Source organism: Fistularia commersonii, chromosome 10, assembly GCF_037954325.1.
Source record: "Fistularia commersonii isolate RoL2024-O1a breed Wild chromosome 10, RoL_Fcom_v1.0, whole genome shotgun sequence".
NCBI classification, from domain to species: domain Eukaryota; kingdom Metazoa; phylum Chordata; class Actinopteri; order Syngnathiformes; family Fistulariidae; genus Fistularia; species Fistularia commersonii.
In genome coordinates this window covers 3,037,584-3,060,234 of record NC_141293.1, presented here as the reverse complement: position 1 = coordinate 3,060,234, position 22,651 = coordinate 3,037,584, and the positions used below count along the sequence as shown (strand labels likewise).

General features: G+C 48.7%; 2 protein-coding genes across 2 annotated transcripts; both read left to right on the top strand.

The window, feature by feature from the left end:
* Nucleotides 1–1,658: 1,658 nt before the first annotated feature.
* Nucleotides 1,659–5,848, top strand: LOC147230106 (gamma-crystallin N-A-like). The gene is made up of 4 exons (XM_086154332.1): nt 1,659–1,815; nt 2,015–2,263; nt 3,257–3,402; nt 5,585–5,848. The coding sequence occupies exons 1-4, from the start codon at nt 1,795–1,797 to the stop codon at nt 5,718–5,720; spliced, it is 552 nt and encodes a 183-aa protein (XP_086010458.1). The 5' UTR covers nt 1,659–1,794; the 3' UTR covers nt 5,721–5,848.
* Nucleotides 5,849–8,964: 3,116 nt separating this feature from the next.
* LOC147230105 (activin receptor type-2B-like) lies at nt 8,965–21,148 on the top strand. The gene is made up of 11 exons (XM_086153261.1): nt 8,965–9,455; nt 11,382–11,589; nt 13,866–13,981; nt 14,439–14,590; nt 15,047–15,190; nt 15,307–15,450; nt 16,987–17,135; nt 17,231–17,345; nt 17,612–17,750; nt 17,838–17,968; nt 18,053–21,148. The coding sequence occupies exons 1-11, from the start codon at nt 9,404–9,406 to the stop codon at nt 18,245–18,247; spliced, it is 1,545 nt and encodes a 514-aa protein (XP_086009387.1). The 5' UTR covers nt 8,965–9,403; the 3' UTR covers nt 18,248–21,148.
* The last annotated feature ends 1,503 nt before the right edge of the window (nt 21,149–22,651 follow it).

Sequence of the window (22,651 nt, the reverse complement as noted above, 5' to 3'; positions counted from 1 at the left end):
CAGCGTGACGGCTGCTGGCTAATCATCTCTTCAAATCATGTTAGCATCATTAGCTGCCCACATTAGCATGCTTAGCAACATAAAACCGATGGTGAATACAAACCTTTTTTTTTTTTTTAAAGGAAAGACTTTTTTTTTATTGAACATAAATAGTACAAACAAATATACATATGTACAAATAAACATGGCAAGGTAGAACTGAATGTCAATGAAACAACAAGGGATGAGGTGAATACGAACCTTGTGAAAAATTAGGCCGCTACTGAGCATGTGCAGAGCGTGTCTGCGTCACTAGCTTGTTGCATAAAACACAGCGTGACGGCAGTTGGCTAATCATCTCCTCACAAACACGTTAGCATCGTTAGCTGCTCACATTAGCATACTTCGCAACATAAAATCGATGGTGAATGCAAACTTTTTTTTTTTTTTAAAGGTAATACTTTTTTTTTATTGAACATAAATTGTACAAACAAATATAGATATGTACAAATAAACATGGCAAAGTAGAACTGAATGTCAAACACAACATGATGGCAGGTGGCTAATAGTCTGCCGCTACTGAGCATGTGCAGAGCGTGTCTGCGACACTAGCTTGTTGGATAAAAAGACAGCGTGACGGCGGCTGGCTTATCATCTCCTCGCAAACACGTTAGCATCGTTAGCTGCCCACATTAGCATACTTCGAAACGTAAAATCGATGGTGAATACAAACCTTGTGAATTGTTAGGCTACTAGGTCATTGTACAAAACAGCAGGACGGCGGTTGGCTAATCGTCTTCTTGCAAACATGTTAGCATCGTTAGCTGCCCACATTAGGTGATTTCGCATTTAAAATCAAGTGTGAGTACAAACCTTGTGAACAGTTAGGACACTATGTCATTGTAAAAACAGCAGGATGGGGGTTGGCTAATCGTCTCCTCGCAAACATGTTAGCATCGTTAGCTGCCCACATTGGTATACTTGGCATGTAAAATCGATGGTGAACGCAAACCCTGTGAAAAGTTAGGCTGCTGCTGAACGTTTGCAGTGCACGTCTGCGTCACTAGCGTGTTGGCTAAAAATACAGCAGGTCGGCGGTTGGCTATTCGTCTCCTCGCAAAAATGTTAACATCGTTAGCCGCCCACATTAACATACTTCGCATATTAAATTGATGGTGGATATAAACCTTTTGAAAAGTTAGGCCCCTACTGAGCGCGTGAAGAGCGTGTCTGCGTCACTAGCTCGTTGGATAAAAACACAGCAGGACGGCGGTTGGCTATTCGTCTCCGCGCAAACACGTTAGCACAGTTAGCTGCCTTGCCATGCTACCTGGCGACGCCCTCATGACCATACTTTGCATGTTAAAATCGATGGTGAATACAAACTTCGTTAACAGTTGGGCCGCTATTCGGCGCGTGCAGAGCATTTCTGCATCACTTGCTCAACGCCGGTTGGCTAATCGTCTCCTCAAGGCTGTTTTGTACTCATCGCTGTCCCCCCCCCCAACCCCACCTCCATGTTTGTCCCCTTCTGGCCCGACCTCCCCCGCCCTCCAGCCGCCGCCCTCTTGGTCCATTACAGCTAAATCCCTCCGGGCCCCATTGTCCCCGGCCTCCAGCGCCAAACTCCCATATCAGCACTGGCACATGTAAGGGAAAGTGTCCATGTGGCGAAACCTCTAAACCCCCCATTGTTGGGCTTTTGTTGCCCCCGCCTCGCCGCACCGCCGCACTCGCCGTTGACCATATATATCTGGCCGTCCAAATGTTTCCCCTCTTGCAGGGTGGCCTGTTTGGTTCTGCTAACGGAGGAAAATGTCTCAGTACTCAGGAAAGGTGAGTGTGTTGCGTTTCGTTGCGTTGCGTTGCGGCGGTGACCCCCCCCCCCCCCCCCCCCGCCGACTCCGCCCCCCCCCACCCACCACAAGTCCCACAAACAACTCTCCCCCGAACCATTTTAATCTTTCCGACAAAAAAAAAAAACAAAAACACAAATGCTACTCCGATTGTTTCTCCCGCTTTCTACCGAGAACAGATCGTGTTCTACGAGGGGAAGTGCTTCACGGGGAGGAAGCTGGAGATCTGCAGCGACTGCGACAACTTCCAGGACCGCGGCTTCATCAACCGCGTCAACTCGGTGCGCGTGGAGAGCGGCGCCTTCGTCTGCTTCGACCACCCGGACTTCAAGGGGCAGCAGTACATCCTGGAGCACGGCGAGTACCCGGAATTCCAGCGCTGGAATGCACACAACGATCACATGGGCTCCTGCAGGCCAATCAGGATGGTAGGAGTGTGTGAGTGTGCGGGATCAAATATTTGAAGGGGGTTTTAGAAAACAAAACAAACCGAGCCATGCTGTTAGGCTAACGCGTTTGGCTAACAAGCCGTACGTGGCGTGCAGTTCTGATTACGGCCACTAGGGGGCGCCGCCTGGGCCAATGCAAACCGCACAAGGACGTGTATGATTGATTGACAGGCTAAGCCCCGCCTCTCGTCCAATGACAGCCAGTATTGCCCTAACAACTATTGCCATTATTTGTATAGCCTGAAACGGTCATGAATCAGCTAATTTGGGGATCACTTCTATAAAATACATATGCGGGAATTTTTTTTTTTTTTAAATGAATACCTTAAAATAATGTGTGCGCCTGTGTGTGTGCATGTGTGTGTGTGTGTGTGCGTGCGTGTGTGTGCATGCCTTAAAATTTTAATTTGACCAAATGGGATGAGACGAGTTTCGGATGAGACCCTTTGAATAATTCAAGAAAAGAAAACAATGATGAAATATTGAGTCCGGCGCCACCCTGTGGGCGGAGCCTCCTCAAGCAGCGAGTCAGAAGAAACATGGATATCGTGTGAACGAGTGAATGATTGTATATCTATTTACCATGTGAATGAAAGGGTGAATGGTTTTGTATCTCCATGTTACATTTGAATGACAGGGTGGATGTTTTTTGTTTATATGACATGTAATGAAAGGATGATTTGTTGCATGTCTCTATGTGTGAATTAATGAGTGAGTCGTTGTGTGTCCATGTCATAAGAATAGGAGGGTGAATGTTTTTATGTCTCTATATGACAATAAATGAATGAAAGGTTGCGTGTCTCTGTTATGCGTGAATGAATGAGTGAATAGTTGTATGTCTATGTCCTGTGAATGAGAGGATGAGTGTTTTTTTTTTTTTTTGATGAGTGGGGTGAGTGAGTGAGTGAGTATGAGTGGGGGCGTAGGGGTCGTTGCCGCGGCGACTCAGCGGGCGTCCGTTCCCATCCCCAGCACGGCGAGCACTACAGGATGGAGCTGTTCGACGGCGACAACTTCAGCGGCCAGTGCGTGGAGCTGAGCGAGGACTGCCCCTTCCTGCAGGCCAAGGGCCTCACCAAGAACTGCGTCAACTCCCTGAGGGTCTACGGCGACGGGGCGTAAGTAGACTGCACATGTATAGAAAAATATATACATCGCTAACAGCCGCTTGCAGATAGTTTTAGCATATTTTGCATACTATAGCTCGGATGTGAGCTAGCTACGTTGCCAGGTTGGATATTTTTTCCTTACCAGCCGGGCTCCTCTCTGAGAATCATGGGCGGATGGACCAAATTTGAGGGGGTTGATATTTAAGAGTGCACACACGTCCCATCATGATGCTATTTTAGCTTCAAATGTCCACAAAGCAGTTGACAACACATGAGCTAAAATGTTAATTTGAGATTTCCTGTCTTTTTCTTCTTGGACGTTGTTGCCCACCATTGGACGGCTATAAGTCGTTTCCCGATCATTGCATTGTGTTTGCACAACTGCTTTCTTCACGCACTCCTTCACCCAAGCGTTATCTCTTTCGCACGGGGTTTTGCTCGCCCTCCCGTGCTAGCTCCCGATCGATCGGCTAACTCAGAGCCCGATCGTTGACAGGCGCGGGATTGTTCAGCGGCGCTCCGGGGCAAAGGCGCCTCGTGTAATAAAAAGGTTTGGCGTGTCGAATAGCGTTTAAATCTGCATAAATCAACAATGTCTGGGAGGGACGTCCAAGAGCATATAAAACATTAGCCGTCAAAAGTAGAAGCGCGGGAATATGCATGGGTATCATTTGGGCGGGGGTTGTTGTCGGGTTGCCTCGGGGGGGGGTCGATCGTAATGTCGTTTGGGATTAAATAAGATTAGAGTGATTTACGAGGCGACTTGCGGAAACTGCAAGTGAGCCAAACATGACAACGACCAATTAGTATCGGCTCCGCCCCCGGAGGATTGACCGATTTATTATTGATTTGATTGGTGGATTTGTCGCGTCGAAACCCGAGCCTTTTGCACGTTTCGTACTTCAAAACTGATTCCAAGCGTAGGGCGGGGGTTTGAGGAGTGGCCGGTCTCAATTGTTCTTTGCTAACGTTGTATTAGCCGTCAGGTAGAGGTTCAAGTGCCTTGCGCCTCGACACTTGGATGCGCTAGGAGGAGGCTAATCCAATTTGCATGTTAGCATCACAGAGCTAATATTGGAAATAGCACGCTTTATATCAGTGTGGCAGTGCATGAGTGTCAGTAGATACATCACTGATGACGTCACACGAGAAGTAGGAAAAATAACTATTAATTATGATATAATATTATATAACTTACTTAACTCTACCCTACCTTTCCTTATCTTTCTCTACCCTACCCTACCTTACTCTACCATATCTTGCCCTCCCCAACCCTCTTACCTTATCTAACTTTAACTTACCATCTCTTACCTTATCTGTCCTTACCTTACCCTACCATACCATAGCCTAACCTACCTACCCGACCCTACCTTACCTTACTCTACTCTCACTTACCTTACCCTACTCTCACTTACCTTACCTTACTCTACCATACATTACCCTCCCCTCCCCTACCCTATCCTACTCTAACTTCCTATACCTTACCTTACCTTACCTTACCTTACCTTACCATAGCTTAACCTATCTGCCCTACCCTACCTTACGTTTACCTGCTCTCCCATACTTGACCTCACTCTATCCTATCTTACTTTACCTTTAATTACTTTGCCTTACCTTACTTACGTTACCATCTCTTTCCTTATCTTACTTTACCTTACCAAACCTTACCTTTCCTAACCCTACCCTGCCCTACCCTACCTTACCTCACCTTACCTTACTTTACCTTGCTCTACCATATCTTACCCTCCCCTTCCCTCCCCTATCTTACTCTAACTTCCTATCTTACCTTACCTCATTCTACCCTACCTTACCTTACCTTTAATGACCTCACCTTACCATCCCTTTCCTTATCTTGCTCTACCTTACCATACCTTACCTTACCTTACCTTACCTTACCTTACCTTACCTTACCTTACCTTACCATACCTTACCTTACCTTACCTTACCTTACCTTACCTTACCTTACCTTACCTTACCTTACCTTACCTTACCTTACCTTACCTTACTCTACCATACCCTACCCTCCCCTGGTCTACCCTATCCTACTCTAAAATGAAATGTGTGATTTCCATGCCTGTCCATGCTAAATAAGACAGATGCCCAGACATACTTATTAACCTTTGACAGCCATGTATCTCCTCTTGCAGTTGTAAACTACATTGTATCCATAAATATATCTGTATGTATACAGTTGGGTGCTGTATGAGGAGCCAAACTACCGCGGGCGCATGTACATCGTGGAGCGAGGAAACTATTCCACCCACATGGAGTGGCAGTCTGAGAACCCCAACATACAGTCAGTCCGCAGGGTGGCGAACTACTTCTGAACCACGTCAACGGCAACGTGAGCGAAGGGAGGAGATCGTCCAGCCGGGATAGCTACGCCGCCACTCTGTCCAGTCATCTGATGCTGATTCTGTGGGGCTGTAAAATAATAAAAGCTGAAGAAAATGTCCGTTTCTTCTGTTTGCCTTCCGGTCTTTTCTCCTTGCACTGAAAACCCCCCAGGTGTTGTTGTTTTGGAGACCCTGAATTGCCCGTACGACTAAATGAGAACGCGAACGATTGCATGTCTCTATAATACATGGGGAGCGATAGTTGTATGTCTTGATAAGACATGGGAATGAGAGGGTGAATAGTTGTATTTCTTCATCAGTGGCCCTGTGATGGATCCGGGGGGAACCCCGCCTTTTGGCCAATCACAACTGGGTTAGGCTCCACCAACCCCGCCGCCCTGAGTGCAGGGTAATCGATGTAGACAATGAATAATTATAAAATATATGGTGCAGGTTTCACTCTTCTCAGACAAGCGATTATCAGTTGACAATAGAAGTACTTGGCTTCCCTTTCAAATCTCACTCTCTCTCTATATATATATAGAAAGAGAGAGAAGAGAGAGTGTATAAATCAAGGTAAAAGTGAGTTCTGGCAGTTGAAAGCGGTGCGTTCGCTGCCCCGGGGAGCTCTGCTCCCACCTAGTGTCATTTATCTATTTTACCGGGAAATCATGGCTTTCACCTCCGGGTCTGTCGGACTGGAGAGAGAGAGAGAGAGATAAAGAATAATATGACAAATAAGAGGGTGGGTTTCCACCGTCTCTGCTGCCATCAGCTCATGGCTGCACAATTTTATGTGACGCGCCACATCGCCGCCCCCTCCCCGGACGGCGCTCTAATTTCCGGTGGCGGCCGGGCAAACCCCTAATGAGCGGACGGTCGCCGCTTTCTCCTCCGACCGCCATGACAACAGGGCGTCTATCTTTCCAAGGTTTCACCGGCGGGCCTCTATCGAGTTACGGGGTCAATATGAGATGGCTTAATGAGGAGGAAATGCTTTGTCTCGGGTTACGCTCGGCGGCACTAGTTTAAGGGCGATTACCTTTGCCTAACCTCGTTCCCGGGCCATTTGCTGCTGCGCGCTGGTGACACCGAGCCAGCGTGCCATTAGTCTGGACGCCGGGGATGACGGGAAGGGCCTTAATGGCATCTCGAAAATGACCTCGCTGATATCCCCCCCCCCGATGACGGCATCGGTCCTGTCGAACGTGCGCTGACAGAGGAGCCGTGTCACAGGGCGTTGTTGAAATTTATGTGGCGTCGCTTCGGTCTGCCGAGGCACCGACAGCTTCGCCCGATGACCAGTTATACAACAACCCTGAAATTAAGGGGTGTCTCACAGAGACATAAAACCATTCACTCACTCATTCATACATCTTGGTGAAATATACAACTGTCCTTTACATGTCATATATAGACATAGCACCATTCACCCTCTCATTCATATGTCATATATGCATACAACCATTTACTCTGTCATCCATATATCAAAATGAGACAAACTGTCATTCACTCTCTCACTCAAAAGGCAAATAGACATGCAAACATTCACGCTGTTATTCACACGCTACATTGTCACACAGCCGTGTGTTGAGCATCTCATTGAGGGTCTCTAATGAACCTCCTGCGTGGAAATTTTAACCATCACATTTTGTTTATATATTTTGTTTATATATGTAGGAAGTGGCGATTCCCAACCGCAGCTGGTTGATGACACTTTCTGTGGAGAGCATGATGGAGATAGAGGGGGGACGAGGGACAGGAGGTGACCGGCACTGATGATCCCTTGCTAATAACACCGGTAGCGCTACCAGTTAAATGCTAACAGAGGAAATGAAACAATAACAGCTTTAATATCCAGAAGAGAAATAACAGTGGTGATGAGGTCCTTCTCCTGAGTCCTTGGGCTCAGGAGAAGATATTTTCTCTAATCAGAGCCTTGCTTTTTTTTTTTTTTTTAATAATGGATTGCAGAAATTAAAAATGATTCCTCTTAATTGGGGACATTATTAAAAGTGAGGTGGTCAATAAATCAGGGGTGGGAAGCACTTGGACGTGAAGTGCTTAAATATTACTTAGCGAGTCTTTGGGGGGGTTCGTAATGAGGGATCGCCCCCGAGAGGGCCCGTTCCTCCCACGCATCGCAGGTTGTTTTCGCAAACGTCCCGAACAACGAAACAAATCTGTCTTTCAGCACGTCTCTTCGCTCCAGGGGGTAATTGTTTCTGTTGTATTTCCTTTTTCCTTTTTCTGTCTCGCATGGATCCACGTCGAGGCCGGGCGGCGGCCCTCTTTGAACACGCGTTGCAGAAACGGCTAATTAGAACGAATACATTTTAAACAGCGTTTATTGTATCCCATTACTTCAAAAATAGGACAGTTATTTTTAGCACAAGCCAGTTATGCATAAAAGATCATTCTGATAGAGAGAGAGAGAGAGAGAGCAAGGGGAAGAAGGATGCATTACTTTTGGGTCTATTGGGAATTTCATGCTGCACATGTAATAATAATAATAATACACGCATTCATTTAGTATTTTCCATTCAAGTGACAGGGTATATAAGAGCAGGACGCGAACAAATCAATACACACACAATATTTTACCTGGCCTATCCTGCAGTGAGGGACTCACACTCATCAGCGGAATGAACAGTAAGTACAGCGAAAGGACGCAGACGTGTGTGTGTGTGTGTGTGTGTGTGTTTTAGATCATAATGAAAGCATACATTCCGGAGACTCGTCACACTACCAACTACACCCGATCACCCCTCTATTCACACATTTATTGATCCAATTACCTCATCCATTCCCTTTGTGTTTTGCATCGTATGCTTTGTTTACCTCCTGGGCTTAAGGTGCCCACTGTCAAACCCCTGACGTGCATGTGAACATGCATGTTCAATTACACACACACACACATATATATATAGATATATATATACACACATTCAACCTGCAACCACAACAACACACATTCACCCCCCAACCCCCTCCTCATCCACCCAGCATGAAGGGGGGGGTATACGATTAAAAATAACCATAACGGGTAAAAATAAACCGTATGCGTGTGCGTGTGCGCGCTGGGAGTGTGGTCCAGGTCACTGCAGGCTGCCTGAATTCCCCTCTTTGTTTACACATCCGGGTCTCCCAGCTTGCCCCCTCCTCCCCCTCCCCCTCCCTCTCTGCTCCCCCCTCCCCTCCCCATTTAGGAGCCATTTTGGACACAGATCAGTAACATGCATGTAAACCCCGACCGACCTCCCGACGCGGCGTTGCTACGACTCCGGTAAATCACCGTAAAGGGAGAAAGAACGGGAAGAAGAAAGAAAAAGGGAGAGGAAGACTTCTCGGGGGGGCGGGGGGGTGTTATATTGATATATTTTTAAATTTTTTTCGCCGTAACTTCCGACGCGAAATGCCGTTCGTTTGAACGGTCGAGATCCTTCCGCGGCCGGCTGGCACGAGCTTTTAACGGTCGTCGCGGTGGAGGTGGTGGTCGGTGTTCGGCGGCGAGGCTACCCGGGGGAGGGCGGTGGGTTTCGGGGTAGGGTAGTGGTGGGGAACCGGAGGCCCCGCGGTGGTCGAACTCGATCCTGGACTGATGTTTCGGAAGCGCTGACCGGGAGTCTTCATGCCCGCGGAGGGAATCTGTGTCCCGCATTCGGAAACGGAACATGTCTTCGTCATGGTTGACCTGTTCGCTGCTCCTGGGAACTTTGTGCGCAGGTGAGTCCCCGGCCGCAACAGTTCTTTCCAGGATCCGTGGAGAAGGAGTGGAAGTGGGAAGGGAGACGTGGTGGTGGTGGTGGGGGGGAAACACGACGGGTTCCCTTTCCTTTTCACATCCCAAAACCGCCCCTTTCCCCTTTTTTTTCACGATTTGAACTTTTTATCTCCGAGCCGTCAGTGAACGCGTCTCCCCCCCCCTTTTTATTTTCCCAAATAGACCCCCCTCCCCACTCCGGACCCTTCACTAGCTGGTACTACTTTTCCTCTTCTCGCCGGTCTTTCACATTAAAAGCATCTTTTAAAACTAAACAAAAAGAGAAGGTGAGTTTACTCCCCACGCTGCAAAAGAAATTATTTTTAAAACTGTTGCGTCGTCTTGTAGCCCTCCAGCCGATAGTGGCAGGAATAGAAGGCAGCAGCTGCATCAACATCCTGAAACCTTAGAGGCTCACGTCTCTTGTTTGCCTTCTGACCCAGAGCCTCTTTTTTTTTTTTTGCAAAAAACACCCCCTCCAATGTTCCCCCCTCTCTTCTTGTTGTTGTCGTGGTTCCTCCATGATGGGACTCTAAACCACGTGAAATTCGGCATTCTTTTGTTTGCATATTTTCTACCCCCCCCCCCCCACTCTTACACCACACACACACACACATCTCTTTCCCCCCTTTCCCTTGAAATTGCATGTGGGAGGGTTGAGAAAAGTACCCTTACATTCACCCTCTTCTACAAAAAAACAGCCACTTTTGCCCCCCCCCTTTTTTCCCCCTTTAGAATTACATTGAAAATGTCACTGGGCCACAGCTCCGTGCCGTGCTGGGCTAATGCCTTTATGGTTTATAGATTAGCGCCGGGTGTATAGTAATCTGCCCCCTCCACAAATGCATGGTGTTGTGGTGTAAGCTTGGGTAAGTGACAGCGGGAGGATGGGGAGTCGGGGGATGATCTCGTAGTAAAAGTCCCCCCCGGGTCATGTGACCAAGCAGCTATCGCCAAATGCCATCTCGGCTCAATGGACCTCCCCTCACACACACACGCACACACACACATACACACACACACACACACACACACACACACACACACACACACACACACACACACATCCTCCTTAACTCCCATCCTTCCTGCCATCTTTATTAATGAGTGCTATGTTTGGTCATCGCCTTCATCCCTGTCCGCCATAATGAAGCCCATTGTTTGCTGCTAAACTACATCTAAGTGTGTGTGTGTGTGTGTGTGTGTGTGTGTGTGTGTGTGTGTGTGTGTGTGTGTGCGATGTGTCAGTGGGGGTAACACTGGTGTTGTGTGTGTGTGTGTGTATGGGGGGATGGGCAGCAGGCTCTTATAGGCAGGGATTTAAAGAGACAGGCTCAGCTCCTCATCCTCCTCCTCCTCCTCCTCCATGTGAACAAAGATCAGGCGAGAATTGTCCCGCCGTGGAAGCGGGTTGACACCTCATCTCCTTCGCCGCGCTTGCCATGCCTTTCTGCACGCCGCTATGTGAAATGTGCCCCCCCCCCCCATCCCCCCCTTTGGAGGCCGGCGGCTGCTCCAGGAAGCACTTTTCTGCTAAGTGACAGTGGAAGCCATTAAGAGAGACGGTCTTATCTGCCTCTCCAGGTGTGTCACAGTCACACTGCACTCCTTATCTACAGGAGCGTGCCGCTACATCTCTGCACAATAGATGCCGTATTGTCCGTCTCCCCGCCACCAATCGTTTTCCCGCTTTGCGCCTACCCCCCCCCCCCCCCCCCCCCCATGAATTTGACTGGATTCTTCAGTGGCCGTTCGACTTTTTTTTTTTTTTCTTGCGTTTATCTTAGAGAAAGTCCTTCCTGCCGGCACGATGATATGGAGATGCTCCCTCTCGCAGCAACACGTGTCAGGGTATAACTGGTGTCCAACTCGCCTTTCCCCGTTTGCAGGGTACAGCCTGGGCGAGGTGGAGACCCGGGAGTGCGTGTACTACAACGATAACTGGCGCACGGAGAGGACCAACCAGAGCGGCTTCGAGCGCTGCGAGGCGGAGAAGGACAAGCGGCTGCACTGTTATGCCTCCTGGCTCAACTCCTCAGGGACCATCAAGCTGGTGAAGAAAGGCTGCTGGCTGGACGACTTCAACTGCTACGACAGGTGCGCCGGGCCACCGCCCCTCTTCACGTTTTGCGCCCCCGGGCCCAGAGTGATCAATAAGTTGCTGAAATCACGAATCAAGAGGGAAGTTGAAAGGGTTGCTGTCGTCAGGAACACAAACCCCCTCTTCCTCACTTATCGCATGGAGATGTCTCGTCTTGTATTGACACCCACACACACACTTTGTCGCCTGCGAGTCCTTTTAATTGGTTCGGAAAGGCCTCTTATTGCAGCTCTCGAAGTCCCTTTTCATCGCGTATAAATAAATGAGCTGAGGCTTGACCTCGGCGGCATCGCCCTTTTAATTCACAACTTCAATCCCCCCTCACTGCTTCATAATTGAATATGCGTTTTTTTTAAGGTCACTTTTTTAACCACCTAACTAGGAGTTTTTATTTCCAAGTTGAGGATATTTTTTGGAAGATATCAAATCATGCATTTCAATCCAAGAATTAAAAAGAAAAATAACCAGAATAAAGTGCGCTCTGCTGGGTCAGCACGTGCTGTTCTTAATTAACTCCGTATTGTGCTTCGTCTGTTCCAAATAAAACCCTCGCGGAAATGTAATTGACTTCCGAGCAACACGAGGGCCCCCTCGGGATGTGGATTGTCATCCCCCATAATGACCACGAGCAGATAAAATGCTCTTTAGCACTAGTGTTTCCAGCGCTCCGTGGCCACCTAAAGTCCTGCGGTTCACGTCTTGAGCGTACAGCAAGCATGAATTATTCACCGTTCTATAAATCGCCCGGCGAAGAAGCGGACCTAGCATATCCGGAGGGAAAGCTCTGGTGGAGAATCCCGGGGAATCGGGCCCCGTTATCCTACCAGAGAGGTTGATCCGGGCCGTTACCTCGGTTCTCTCTAACTCTGAAGGGGGGGGGGGTCAGGAAGCCCCCCCTAGCGTTGCGTTCAGGGCCCAGCTGCAGAATCATACTTTTTTAAAAACCACCTTATTGATTGTGCCTGTTTGCCTGGTCCTTCCTTTTTATTCCAGTATCAGTTCGTAATCGAACACCCTGTGCGGGTGAGGAATATAAAATATAATATGTAGGTGGAGCCAGGTGTGAACAAAGTGCACGCCAGACGGATCCGTCGCCGTGATGTTGAATTTGCAGATGGGGTACCAGCGTGAACACTCAGACAAGATCCGTGGGTCACCTTTCTTTAGAATCCAGGCCCACCAGAAGCGTCTGGAAGACGGGTCCGTGTCCCGCCTCAGGTCCAAGTGTCAGCACTACCGGTTGCCGTTTGGGTCGGTTAACAGCACCATTTGGAAACAACTAGGCGTCAGCATCAGTTGATTCCACCGTCTTGGTTGTTGACCGGCCTTATCGGGTCTTTCTCGTCTGCGCTCGGACGCGGATCCTTCCGGCCGTCGTCCATTGTGTTCAACTGTGTTCCAACACATTTACACGCCTCCGTTTCAAGGCCACGTTCGCTACGCAGAAACAGCGGTTTGCTCAGCAGCGAGCGAGCTGCTCGCTAAGAAGTAGTATAACAAACACCTCTCCCAGTCAAAGATATCGTGTTTGCCTATTTTTCTGATATCAACCTAATTCTATCCAAAAGCCAAAGCGCTCAGTACAGATGGGGAGGCTAGTGGCTGCTGCTACGTGTCCCAAGGTGTCATTCAGCACCTCAAACGTCTTGCGGCACCCCAAAGAAAGCCAATATGTGTCCGGAGAGCCAAGGCCGCCGCCGTCTGCGGTTCTGTTGAAATGCTTTTCACAGGCATGGAAGTAGAAATGGAACTGTAGAACCGGGGACTCACAATGTCACGTTTCAGACACGTGGGCCTCGGTCCCCGGGCAGGCGTCGTGATTTATACCTCTTGAACGGGACTTTCAAATATTGCAATCTTCCTCTTCCTTCATATATGACTGCTCCGAGTCCGTGTTTTAATGTCCTCTCACCCCCAGGGTGTCCCGCAGGCCAGTAAATATTAAGGTTAATAAGACAGTGCTCCTTAAATATAGGAGATTTCCGGCGGGTCCGGACACTGCTCGTCGCCAATCTCATGGAGCACGCAGGTTCGAATCGGAGTCCAGATAATAAATAGGACAAATATTACTTTGGACATATAGAACAGCAGAGAATCCAGTTAGAAATGTGCTTGCTGTTATTAAAAACCTCTTGGCGTGGATGATTCGTTCAGGCATCGTTCTTTTTTTTTTTTTATTTTTACACACACACACACACACACACACACACACACACACACACACACACACACACCTCCCCCTGGCTATAACGTGCGTGTGATTCTCTTTCAGGCAAGAGTGCGTCTCCATGGAGGAAAACCCCCAGGTGTTCTTCTGCTGCTGTGAGGGCAACTACTGCAACGAGCGATTCACCCACCTCCCCGACATGATTGGCAGCGGCAACCGAGGTGAGCGGCGAACGGCGCGGGGTAAAAATAGCCCTCCCGCGCTGGTGGGAATGAAGCTAAGCCGCGTTTTTGAGGATGATTAAAAGAAAATTGTGATTGAGTTATGACCTTATTTTAGAGCCTGGCTCTTCAGCTTCTCCTTGGAGTGTGTTGATGCAGAATTAGCCTGTAAAAGTGCAGTCGCAGTGTGTGTATGTGTGTGTGCGTTTGCATTAACACATGAGAAACGCTCTCAAATCCAGCAGCTTTGCAGCTGTGCGTGCTTCCAGCGGTTTGGGTTTTGGCAAACCCCGGCTATCTCCGGCGGCCGCGCAACCCAGCTCAGCAGAAGGAGGCAGATCCTCAACGGCGTCATGTTTTTGCTTATCTCGCCCCGAGCCGCTGCCGACCGCACGAGAAGGGATTGCGATAATACCCCGCCGCCGCGTAGTAACGGCCCCGTTCTCTCCCCCCGCAGTGAAAATCCGACCTCCGCCCAGAGTGCCGTCCCTGCTGAACGTGCTGGTGTACTCCCTGCTGCCCCTCTGCGTGCTTTCCCTGGCGCTGGTCCTGGCCCTGTGGATGTACCGCCACCGCAAACCGCCGTACGGTCACGTGGACCTGAGCGAGGTGAGGCGGGCTTTAACCCCCGGCGGTTGCGCGCGGTGCTCGTCATGTCTCGCAGCTTAGACTGGCTGTTTTTTTTTTTTTCCCCCCTCAAAGAACGTGAAGCCGTGTTCTCTCTATTAGCTGAACGAGAAGGGAGTTGCCATCCCTCCGCGGCTTCTGTGGTCGAACTACAAAGTCTGCTCCTGCTGGTTAGCTAAGCGCAGTGGATGTTCTCCCTTAGGGCTGCAACTCATGACATCCGATAGCCATGAGCTCGTTCTTGGCTACTGAAACGACAATAATAAATCTAATTTTGAAGAGAAACCGCCGGACCTGCGCACCTGTCCGAGCTGGAGGGTCCTCCCTTATCCAGATGACCCAAAATAGTGCACGTCGATACCCGCGCCATCAGCCAAGCCTGTGTTTATATTCATGAGCAAAATGCCAAGTGCGCCCTGTCACTCTCTGTGTTTCCAGGATCCCGGACCGGCTCCCCCGTCCCCCCTGATTGGTCTGAAACCCCTGCAGCTGCTGGAAATCAAAGCTAGGGGTCGCTTCGGCTGCGTTTGGAAAGCCCAGCTGATGAGCGAGTATGTCGCCGTGAAGATCTTCCCAGTCCAGGTTTGTCCCTCGGGGCTTTCCCCTCGCAGCTATTTAAAAAAAAAAAAAAATGAAAAAAATAAAATAAAGCCGGAGTAAAGTGCATGTGAATCACGGCGGTCCTCCTCCACGAGCAGGATAAGCAGTCGTGGCAAAACGAGCGAGACATCTTCCTGACCCCCGGCATGCGCCACGAAAACATCCTGCGCTACGTGGCCGCGGAGAAGCACGGCGCCAACCTGGAGACGGAACTGTGGCTCATCACCGAGTTCCACGAGCGGGTGAGCCCTCGGCCTCCCACGCCTCGCAGTCTTTTTCTGGATTTTCTAGAAGTGTGTGTTAGAGCAGGAGGAGGACAGGTATGCGGCGCTGACTTAGGTGTGGGGGTGGGAGCGCATCAGGGATCACTTTGCTGCGGTGACCGATCAGGATCGACGGGGATCTCCGTGGACTAGCGTTGTTTGCAGAGGACACTGTGATGGGCAGTGAGAGCAGCTGGAGGAACATCTAGAAAGATGGAGGTGTGACGTGGAGACGGGAGGGATGAAGGTCGGCCGCAGCGAGACAGATTATGTGTGTGTGAACGGGAGGAACCCTAGCAGAACAGAGAGGCTGCAGGGAGCGGAGATGAAAACGGGCGGAGGATGAACAGGGCCGACGGTTCAGAGCATCGGAGAACGAGGAGACAGGGTGGAGGAAGAGATGGAGGCGAGAGCAGCCATGTTGTCTGGTTTAGAGACACCGAGGAGAAGACGGCCGGCGGTGAGGAGGACGGAGACCGTCAGAAGGAATGCACTTGTTAAACGACGTTCCGGAGATAAAGTCACGCTGGGATGGTTTGGACGTGGACCAAGGAGGGATGATGAAGATCGGGGTAGAAGGATGCTGGGGTTGGAGCTGCCAGGAGGAAACCGAGGAGATTCATGGCTGGAGTGAAAGAGGACACGATGTGAGAGGATTAAACAAGCGTTTGTTGAGCTTTATGGGATTTGAAATGAGAGAAGCAGTCCAGCTGAATGTCTGGATTCACAAAGGCAAAGGAGATGGAAGGAATAATGTGCACTGTATACACTGTTGTATAAGGCACTACGATAAATATATGCACACACACACACACACACACACACACACACACACACACACACACACACACACACACACGAAAGGACAAGTGTGTTGTTGACCCGATGAGATGTGATTACATATCGTACGTGTGTGTCTGTTTGTGTGTGCGACCCGCTTCGTACCATCTTTGCTTTATGTAAATACATTATTTATTTGCCGCTTATATCTCTTGGGAAATGTACTTTTTTTTTTTTTTTTTTTTACTTCACAGTTGTCACATTTCAGAGGGAGTTAAATAAAGGGTTAAAGTGTTTTTTTTTTTTTTTTTTTTTTTTAAAGGTCCCCAAAACCTGTTCAAACTAAAGTTAGGGCTTCATAACAGCTGTAGACAAATTAAACTATGAATTATAAGCGATTCATCAGCCGTTTAACCAACAAGGGATTTTAAGTGGTTTCTTCTTTTCACTAGATCTTTGCGCACGCGCGCGCGCACGCACACACACACACACACACACACACACACACACACCCACCCACCCACCACACACACACACACACACACACACACACACACACACACACACACACACACACACAAATAACTCTAAAGCAAACAATAGCGTAGCCATTGTTAGCACTGTTAGAGATTAGCATTAGCAGCTGTTGCTTTGGTCCCAGAAGGTGGGATTTCACCACGCTGCACTTGGTTCTGGAGGTTTTCTGAAACTTGTGTGTGTGTGTGTTTTTTGCAGGGATCACTGACGGACCACCTGAAGGGTAACACTGTGACCTGGGGTGAGCTATGCCTCATAGCAGAAACCATGTCCCGCGGCTTGGCCTACCTCCACGAGGACATTCCAAGCTACAAGGGAGAGGGTCCCAAACCCACCATCGCACACAGGTGAGGACCCTCGGAAGACATCGGCGCCGCCGCCGCCGTCATCCCGCCCCCTCAGTTAAAGTCGCTCTCTCCTTTTTGTAACTCGCTATCCCCAGGGATTTCAAGAGTAAGAACGTGATGCTGCGAGACGACCTGACCGCCATCATCGGTGACTTCGGCCTTGCTGTTCGGTTCGAGCCGGGGAAACCTCCGGGGGACACCCACGGCCAGGTAGGGGAAGAGATCCCGTCCAGCAGAATATCGGGGAAAACACCCTGGGAAGTGGAAGCGTCGCCATCAGTTTTCTTCTTGAGTGATTTGGTGGTTTAGACCGGACGCGATTTTGTTGTCACATATGTTATAAAAACCATCCCACCTTTTATGAAAGCAGCTTTGCGAGGTGCTGATGGACAGTTGACTTGTTTGAAGCCGGGCTAGATACAGTAGAATCGCTGTGCGAACCTGTCGGTCCGGCTTAAACCCGCTCTCCCTGCCAGGTGGGCACGCGGCGCTACATGGCGCCCGAGGTGCTGGAGGGCGCCATCAACTTCCAGCGGGACTCCTTCCTGAGGATCGACATGTACGCCATGGGCCTGGTGCTGTGGGAGCTGGTGTCCCGCTGCTCGGACGTGGACGGTGAGTCGGCCGGGTCGAAGGCCACGGGCAAACCTCTGCCGTAGGGGCCTCAGGTGTGAGTTGTGTTTGCGCCGTTGCCCTCCGCAGGCACGGCGGGCGAGTACATGCTGCCGTTCGAGGACGAGATCGGCCAGCACCCGTCCCTGGAGGACCTGCAGGACGTGGTCGTGCACAAGAAGATGCGTCCCGCCGTCAAGGACTGCTGGCTCAAGCATCCTGTGAGTAAGCCGCCCCCTCCTGCCCCCCGATTCGAAGACGCCGGTGTCCGCTAAGGCCCCCCCCCCCCCCGTTGCACCCCGCAGGGTTTGAGCCAGATGTGCGAGACCATCGAGGAATGCTGGGACCACGACGCCGAGGCCCGCCTGTCGGCCGGCTGCGTGGAGGAGCGCATCGGCCAGATCGGCAGGACCGTCGGCGGCACTACCTCAGACAGTCCCGTCTCCATCGTGGCGTCGCTCACCAACGAGGACCTACCTCCCAAAGAGTCCAGCACCTGAGCCCCCGCCTTCCCTGACTCCTCTTTACATTTTTACCTTATACTTTTTTTTTTTTTTTTTTTTTAAGTTTGATTTCCAAACTCAGCGGATCTCCGTGGAAACGACGAGCAATTCTGAAAACGCAGCTGCTATTTTCTCCCGGTGCCGGTGTTGGCTTTTTTTATTTCTTTTTGTTTGTGAATGTTCTGGACACGGAGGCAGGTCTTACTAACGCATCCGTCTGCTGTAGTTCTGAAAGTAGTATAAGCTAAAGCGCCGGGGGCCCGACGGGCCGCCGCCCGACCGGCCCCCGGCGCCACATTACCTCACACCCTCCCTTCCCGTTGGTCTACTTTTTATTACCTCATGATTTTGTTTTGGATTTCCTGTCTGGTCATCATCGTCTGCGGCCAAAACGAAAACCTTTTTTTTTTTTTCTTTTTTTTTTTTTTTTTTTTTGGGATATGGTGCCGCACACCTGGGAGGAACCTGCTTCTGGAGACTGTTAGACACACACACGCACACACAAAACAACAACAAAAAAAAAAAACATGTTCATCTTCCTCAGGGGTCGAAGCTTCTCAGTTTTTTTAAATTCTCTTTTTCTTTTTTTTTTTCTTTTTTTTTTTTTCAAATCGTGGGTGCTCCCTTTATCTTTAAACCTGTGAATGCCTCAGAATGGAGAGGAGACAAAAAAAAAACAAACAAACACAACAAACAGAAGTTTGGAGCACAGCTGTTTCACGGGGTGGGAACGGGGTGGGGGGGGGCTGGTCTTTCGTGGGTACCGAGCCGCCATTATGGACTTGTCGGAGATTGGGGGGCGCGGGGGCGCGTCCCCCGGGGAACTACCTCTCAGGTATCCACTAGGCTTCTTCGGATTATAATTATTATTATTGTTATTATTATTATTGTCGCTGTTGTCGTCGTTCTTGTTCCCCCCGGTGAGTGGAGCTATCCGGCTTATTTTGTTCCCCATTTCAAGAGCGACTCCTTCCGCCGGTGCCCGGGGCGACTGGACGCCGTCCGGGAGTCGCAATGTTACACATTCATTTATATTTTATTTTTTGTGTTTTTTTTTTTTTTTTTGTTTCCCCCCCCCCCCTTTTTTTTTTTTTTTTTTTTCCCATAGTGAGAACCTTGCAAAAAAAAAACCCGCCATACTTGAGCAAGCAAACACGTCTGTCTCCTCATTTCCGCGGGTGTCCTCCAGCCCCCCGTTCTTCATGCCAGGAGAGCTCAATGGTTGCCTTTGTCTCCAATGCAATGCCATAGTGTATCACAACATGAACACCATACATTGAATGTCCGTTATGCTGCTGTGACTATTTCCAGGATACTCAAGGATTCTCACGCGTTGATCGTTTTTATTCGTGCGCGCGCTTCACGACCCGTGATCTCCATCAGTTATGTTGTTATGTTTTGTTTGTTTTTTTTTTTTTTTATTTTGTTTTTCCCCTCTCCCTGGGACGGGTGAGCCGACCCGCCGCCGCCGCCGCCTCCTCAGCCGCTCACTCCTCCAAGACTGACCTCAGATATTCTGAAAAAAAATTACCTCAGGCTTTTTCTACATGTATATGGAGTTGTGTTTATGTATTTTATTGTGTTCCAGTGCTCGGAGTGTGAGGGTGTGCGTATGTGTGTGTGTGTGCGCGTGTGTGTGTGTGTGCGCGCGTGTGTGGTTTTTTTTTTATTTTCTTTTTTATTTTATTTTTCAGGGGTCTCTTTTTATTTGAATAGTTTTTCAAGCGAAGCCCCGAACCAGAGGCCCGCTGTTGTAAATAGACCTGTACACACACACACACACTCACACACACACACAGCTGCCCGGGTGGGGAGGGGTTCGACTCCCCATCCTCTAAAAACGGGAAGGGATTTCCTACGGGGCGCCCCACTTATTTTAAAGAGTCCACAGCCGCCCTGCCATTCTCCACATATGTATATTTTCTAGAATGTTCATCTGGGCTGGAGGTGGTTGCCGGCGGCAACAACAGCCGCTAGCAGTATTACCTCGAGGGCCGAACCACCGCAGTGGCAGTTTTCTCTGTGAATTTTGCCCCAAAGTGCAGTACTCTTTCTCCCTCTCCCGACTTTTATGATTAGAATTGTTTTTTAATCGAATCAGTGTAGATGTTTCCAGTGAGCGGGGCGGGATCCATCGAAGCGTCCACCACCACCACCCCCTTCGTCTGGGGGCCCAGCAATATTTATTATACAGCAATAGTCATTCGAAGGCCATGGCTCACGTCCTCTAATTCAAACCTGTGACCCCCCACCCCGATCAATACTCATGTCCCAATAAGGCCTCCTGATGGTAAGATGCTATGGGTCGAGTTGAGTGTGTGTGTATGTGTGTGTCTGTGTGTGAGACCCGGGTGCTTTCACATACTGTGCCAGAAATGGCGGGGTTCGGAGGGGAGGGGGGTCGTGGGCGTCGGTGCCGTGGTTGCTTAGGTTACCTCCGGGCCACGACGACGACGTCTTTTAACACCCTGCTCTTGTGAACAGAAACAAAAACAAATCCAGTTACCTCACGCCGTACCTCCTTTTAGAGTCAGACCCCCCCCACCCTGGAAAAAAAAGATGGTGTCTATATTTACCTGACAAAATGTAAGACTCTTGTTTTCCTCCACGTGTGAATCATGTGAACGCGAACCCACCCGTCGGATTTACCCTCAGTATATCCTTCATTTCTCATGGTTGACTGAAAATGTATGACCTTCCCTGTTTATGTGAACCATGTGTGTGTGTGTGTGAGAGAGAGAGAGACGTGTGCGTTTGAACTGTTTTCACTAAAAGTGGCATGAATGGGAACTTATCCGTGAGTCGAGACGCTTAGAAAATATAAAAGTAGAGGAGAAACATCCATCATTTTTTTTTTTTTTTTTGTATATGAAAATAAAATACAACACTAATTAACCAGAGGTGGACTCGTGTGATTTCGCTCCGCTGCTGTTTCTACAAGGCTTTGGAGCGCCAGTGGCGAAGAGTGAATACATCACATATGTAACACTTGAACTTCTTCACATTTTGCTTTATGTGGATTTTAAAAGAAAACTTATTACACAGATATAACGATGCAATGACAATCAGAGTTAGATATTTGCTTTTCAAGCTAAAAACATTTTTGTCACCTCGACGACAAGATGCGAAAAGCCTGCTAAAAACAAATAACCTCAGAGGTGAACTGTAAGGGAGGGTTAAAAAAAGAGCCCTCTACTATTTGTCAAGCAGTGAAAAAAGTGACCACAAATATATAGATTATAGATAGATCATATTTTAAATGCGAATATGCTAAGCACATTTACTCAAATCCTTATTATATATTGAATATTTGCAAGTTATTATGCAAGCAGAGCAGTGGTTCTACACCCCTCCTCCTCCACAAGTTCACATAGTTAAAACTATATCTATCTATCTATCTATATATATTACAAAATTTAATTTCAATAAGTAGCTGATCGTATCAGCTATGCTGATTTGTAGATATCAATTGAAAACGCCAGCAAAAAAATAACATAAAAGGCAATGCAACTGAGTTGGCGTGCCTATAAAAATTCAATTAATTATTTGAACAATTAGAAGGTTATTGCTGTGTTTATACCTACTTGTTAAGTGTTTTGTATCTTCCCAGGCATATCTGCTGCGTCCTTGGGAGTGATTTTATTTGTACACAAGATGGCAGCAGCGGTGCCAGGAGTGTGTGTGTGTGTGTGTGTGTGTGTATGTGTGTTATTTGATTGGTGAAGGTTGCAACGCCTGCAACTGTACATGCTAATCAACGTGTTCCTACAATTAAAACCAGCGAGAATAGGAATGGCATTCAAGTGGCAGGAAGTGCACAGCAAAAGCACCTCTTCATGTCTTTTACTGCAGAAACAAAACAACTTGAACCTTTGTGCACACATGGAGAGCTCAACAACTCTTGACTTTATTGCACAACGTTCTGCGAAAAAATGCACGAATCCAAATTAAAAAAAAAAACACACACACACACATTGCATTCGTGCACGTACCTCCGCTTTCACGTATGTGTAAAATACCAACAAGTATTTGCACAAAGCACAAAAGAGAAGTGGCTGGCTGGTATTGGGCAAACTGTAAATATCCATTGTTCCGGTGATGAGTTCAAGGACCGTGCGGTTGAATGCAATTAACAGACAAGTCGGTGCGATATCGCATTCTGATCATTCTGTGTACACTCCAGTGGCACTATGAGTAAATAAACAACATTTAAAAGCCTCTATTTATTAAAGAAAAACACTTAAAATGATTTTTGTTTCATTTCACCGTCATCATCTCCGCTGCTTATTTCCCACTCTGTACGATATCAATATTTCCGATGGTTTCTAAACGCACCATCAAGCCGTGGAAACCAGCCAATGGGGCGCCTCGGAGGTAATCACGTGACAAAGAGAACCACAG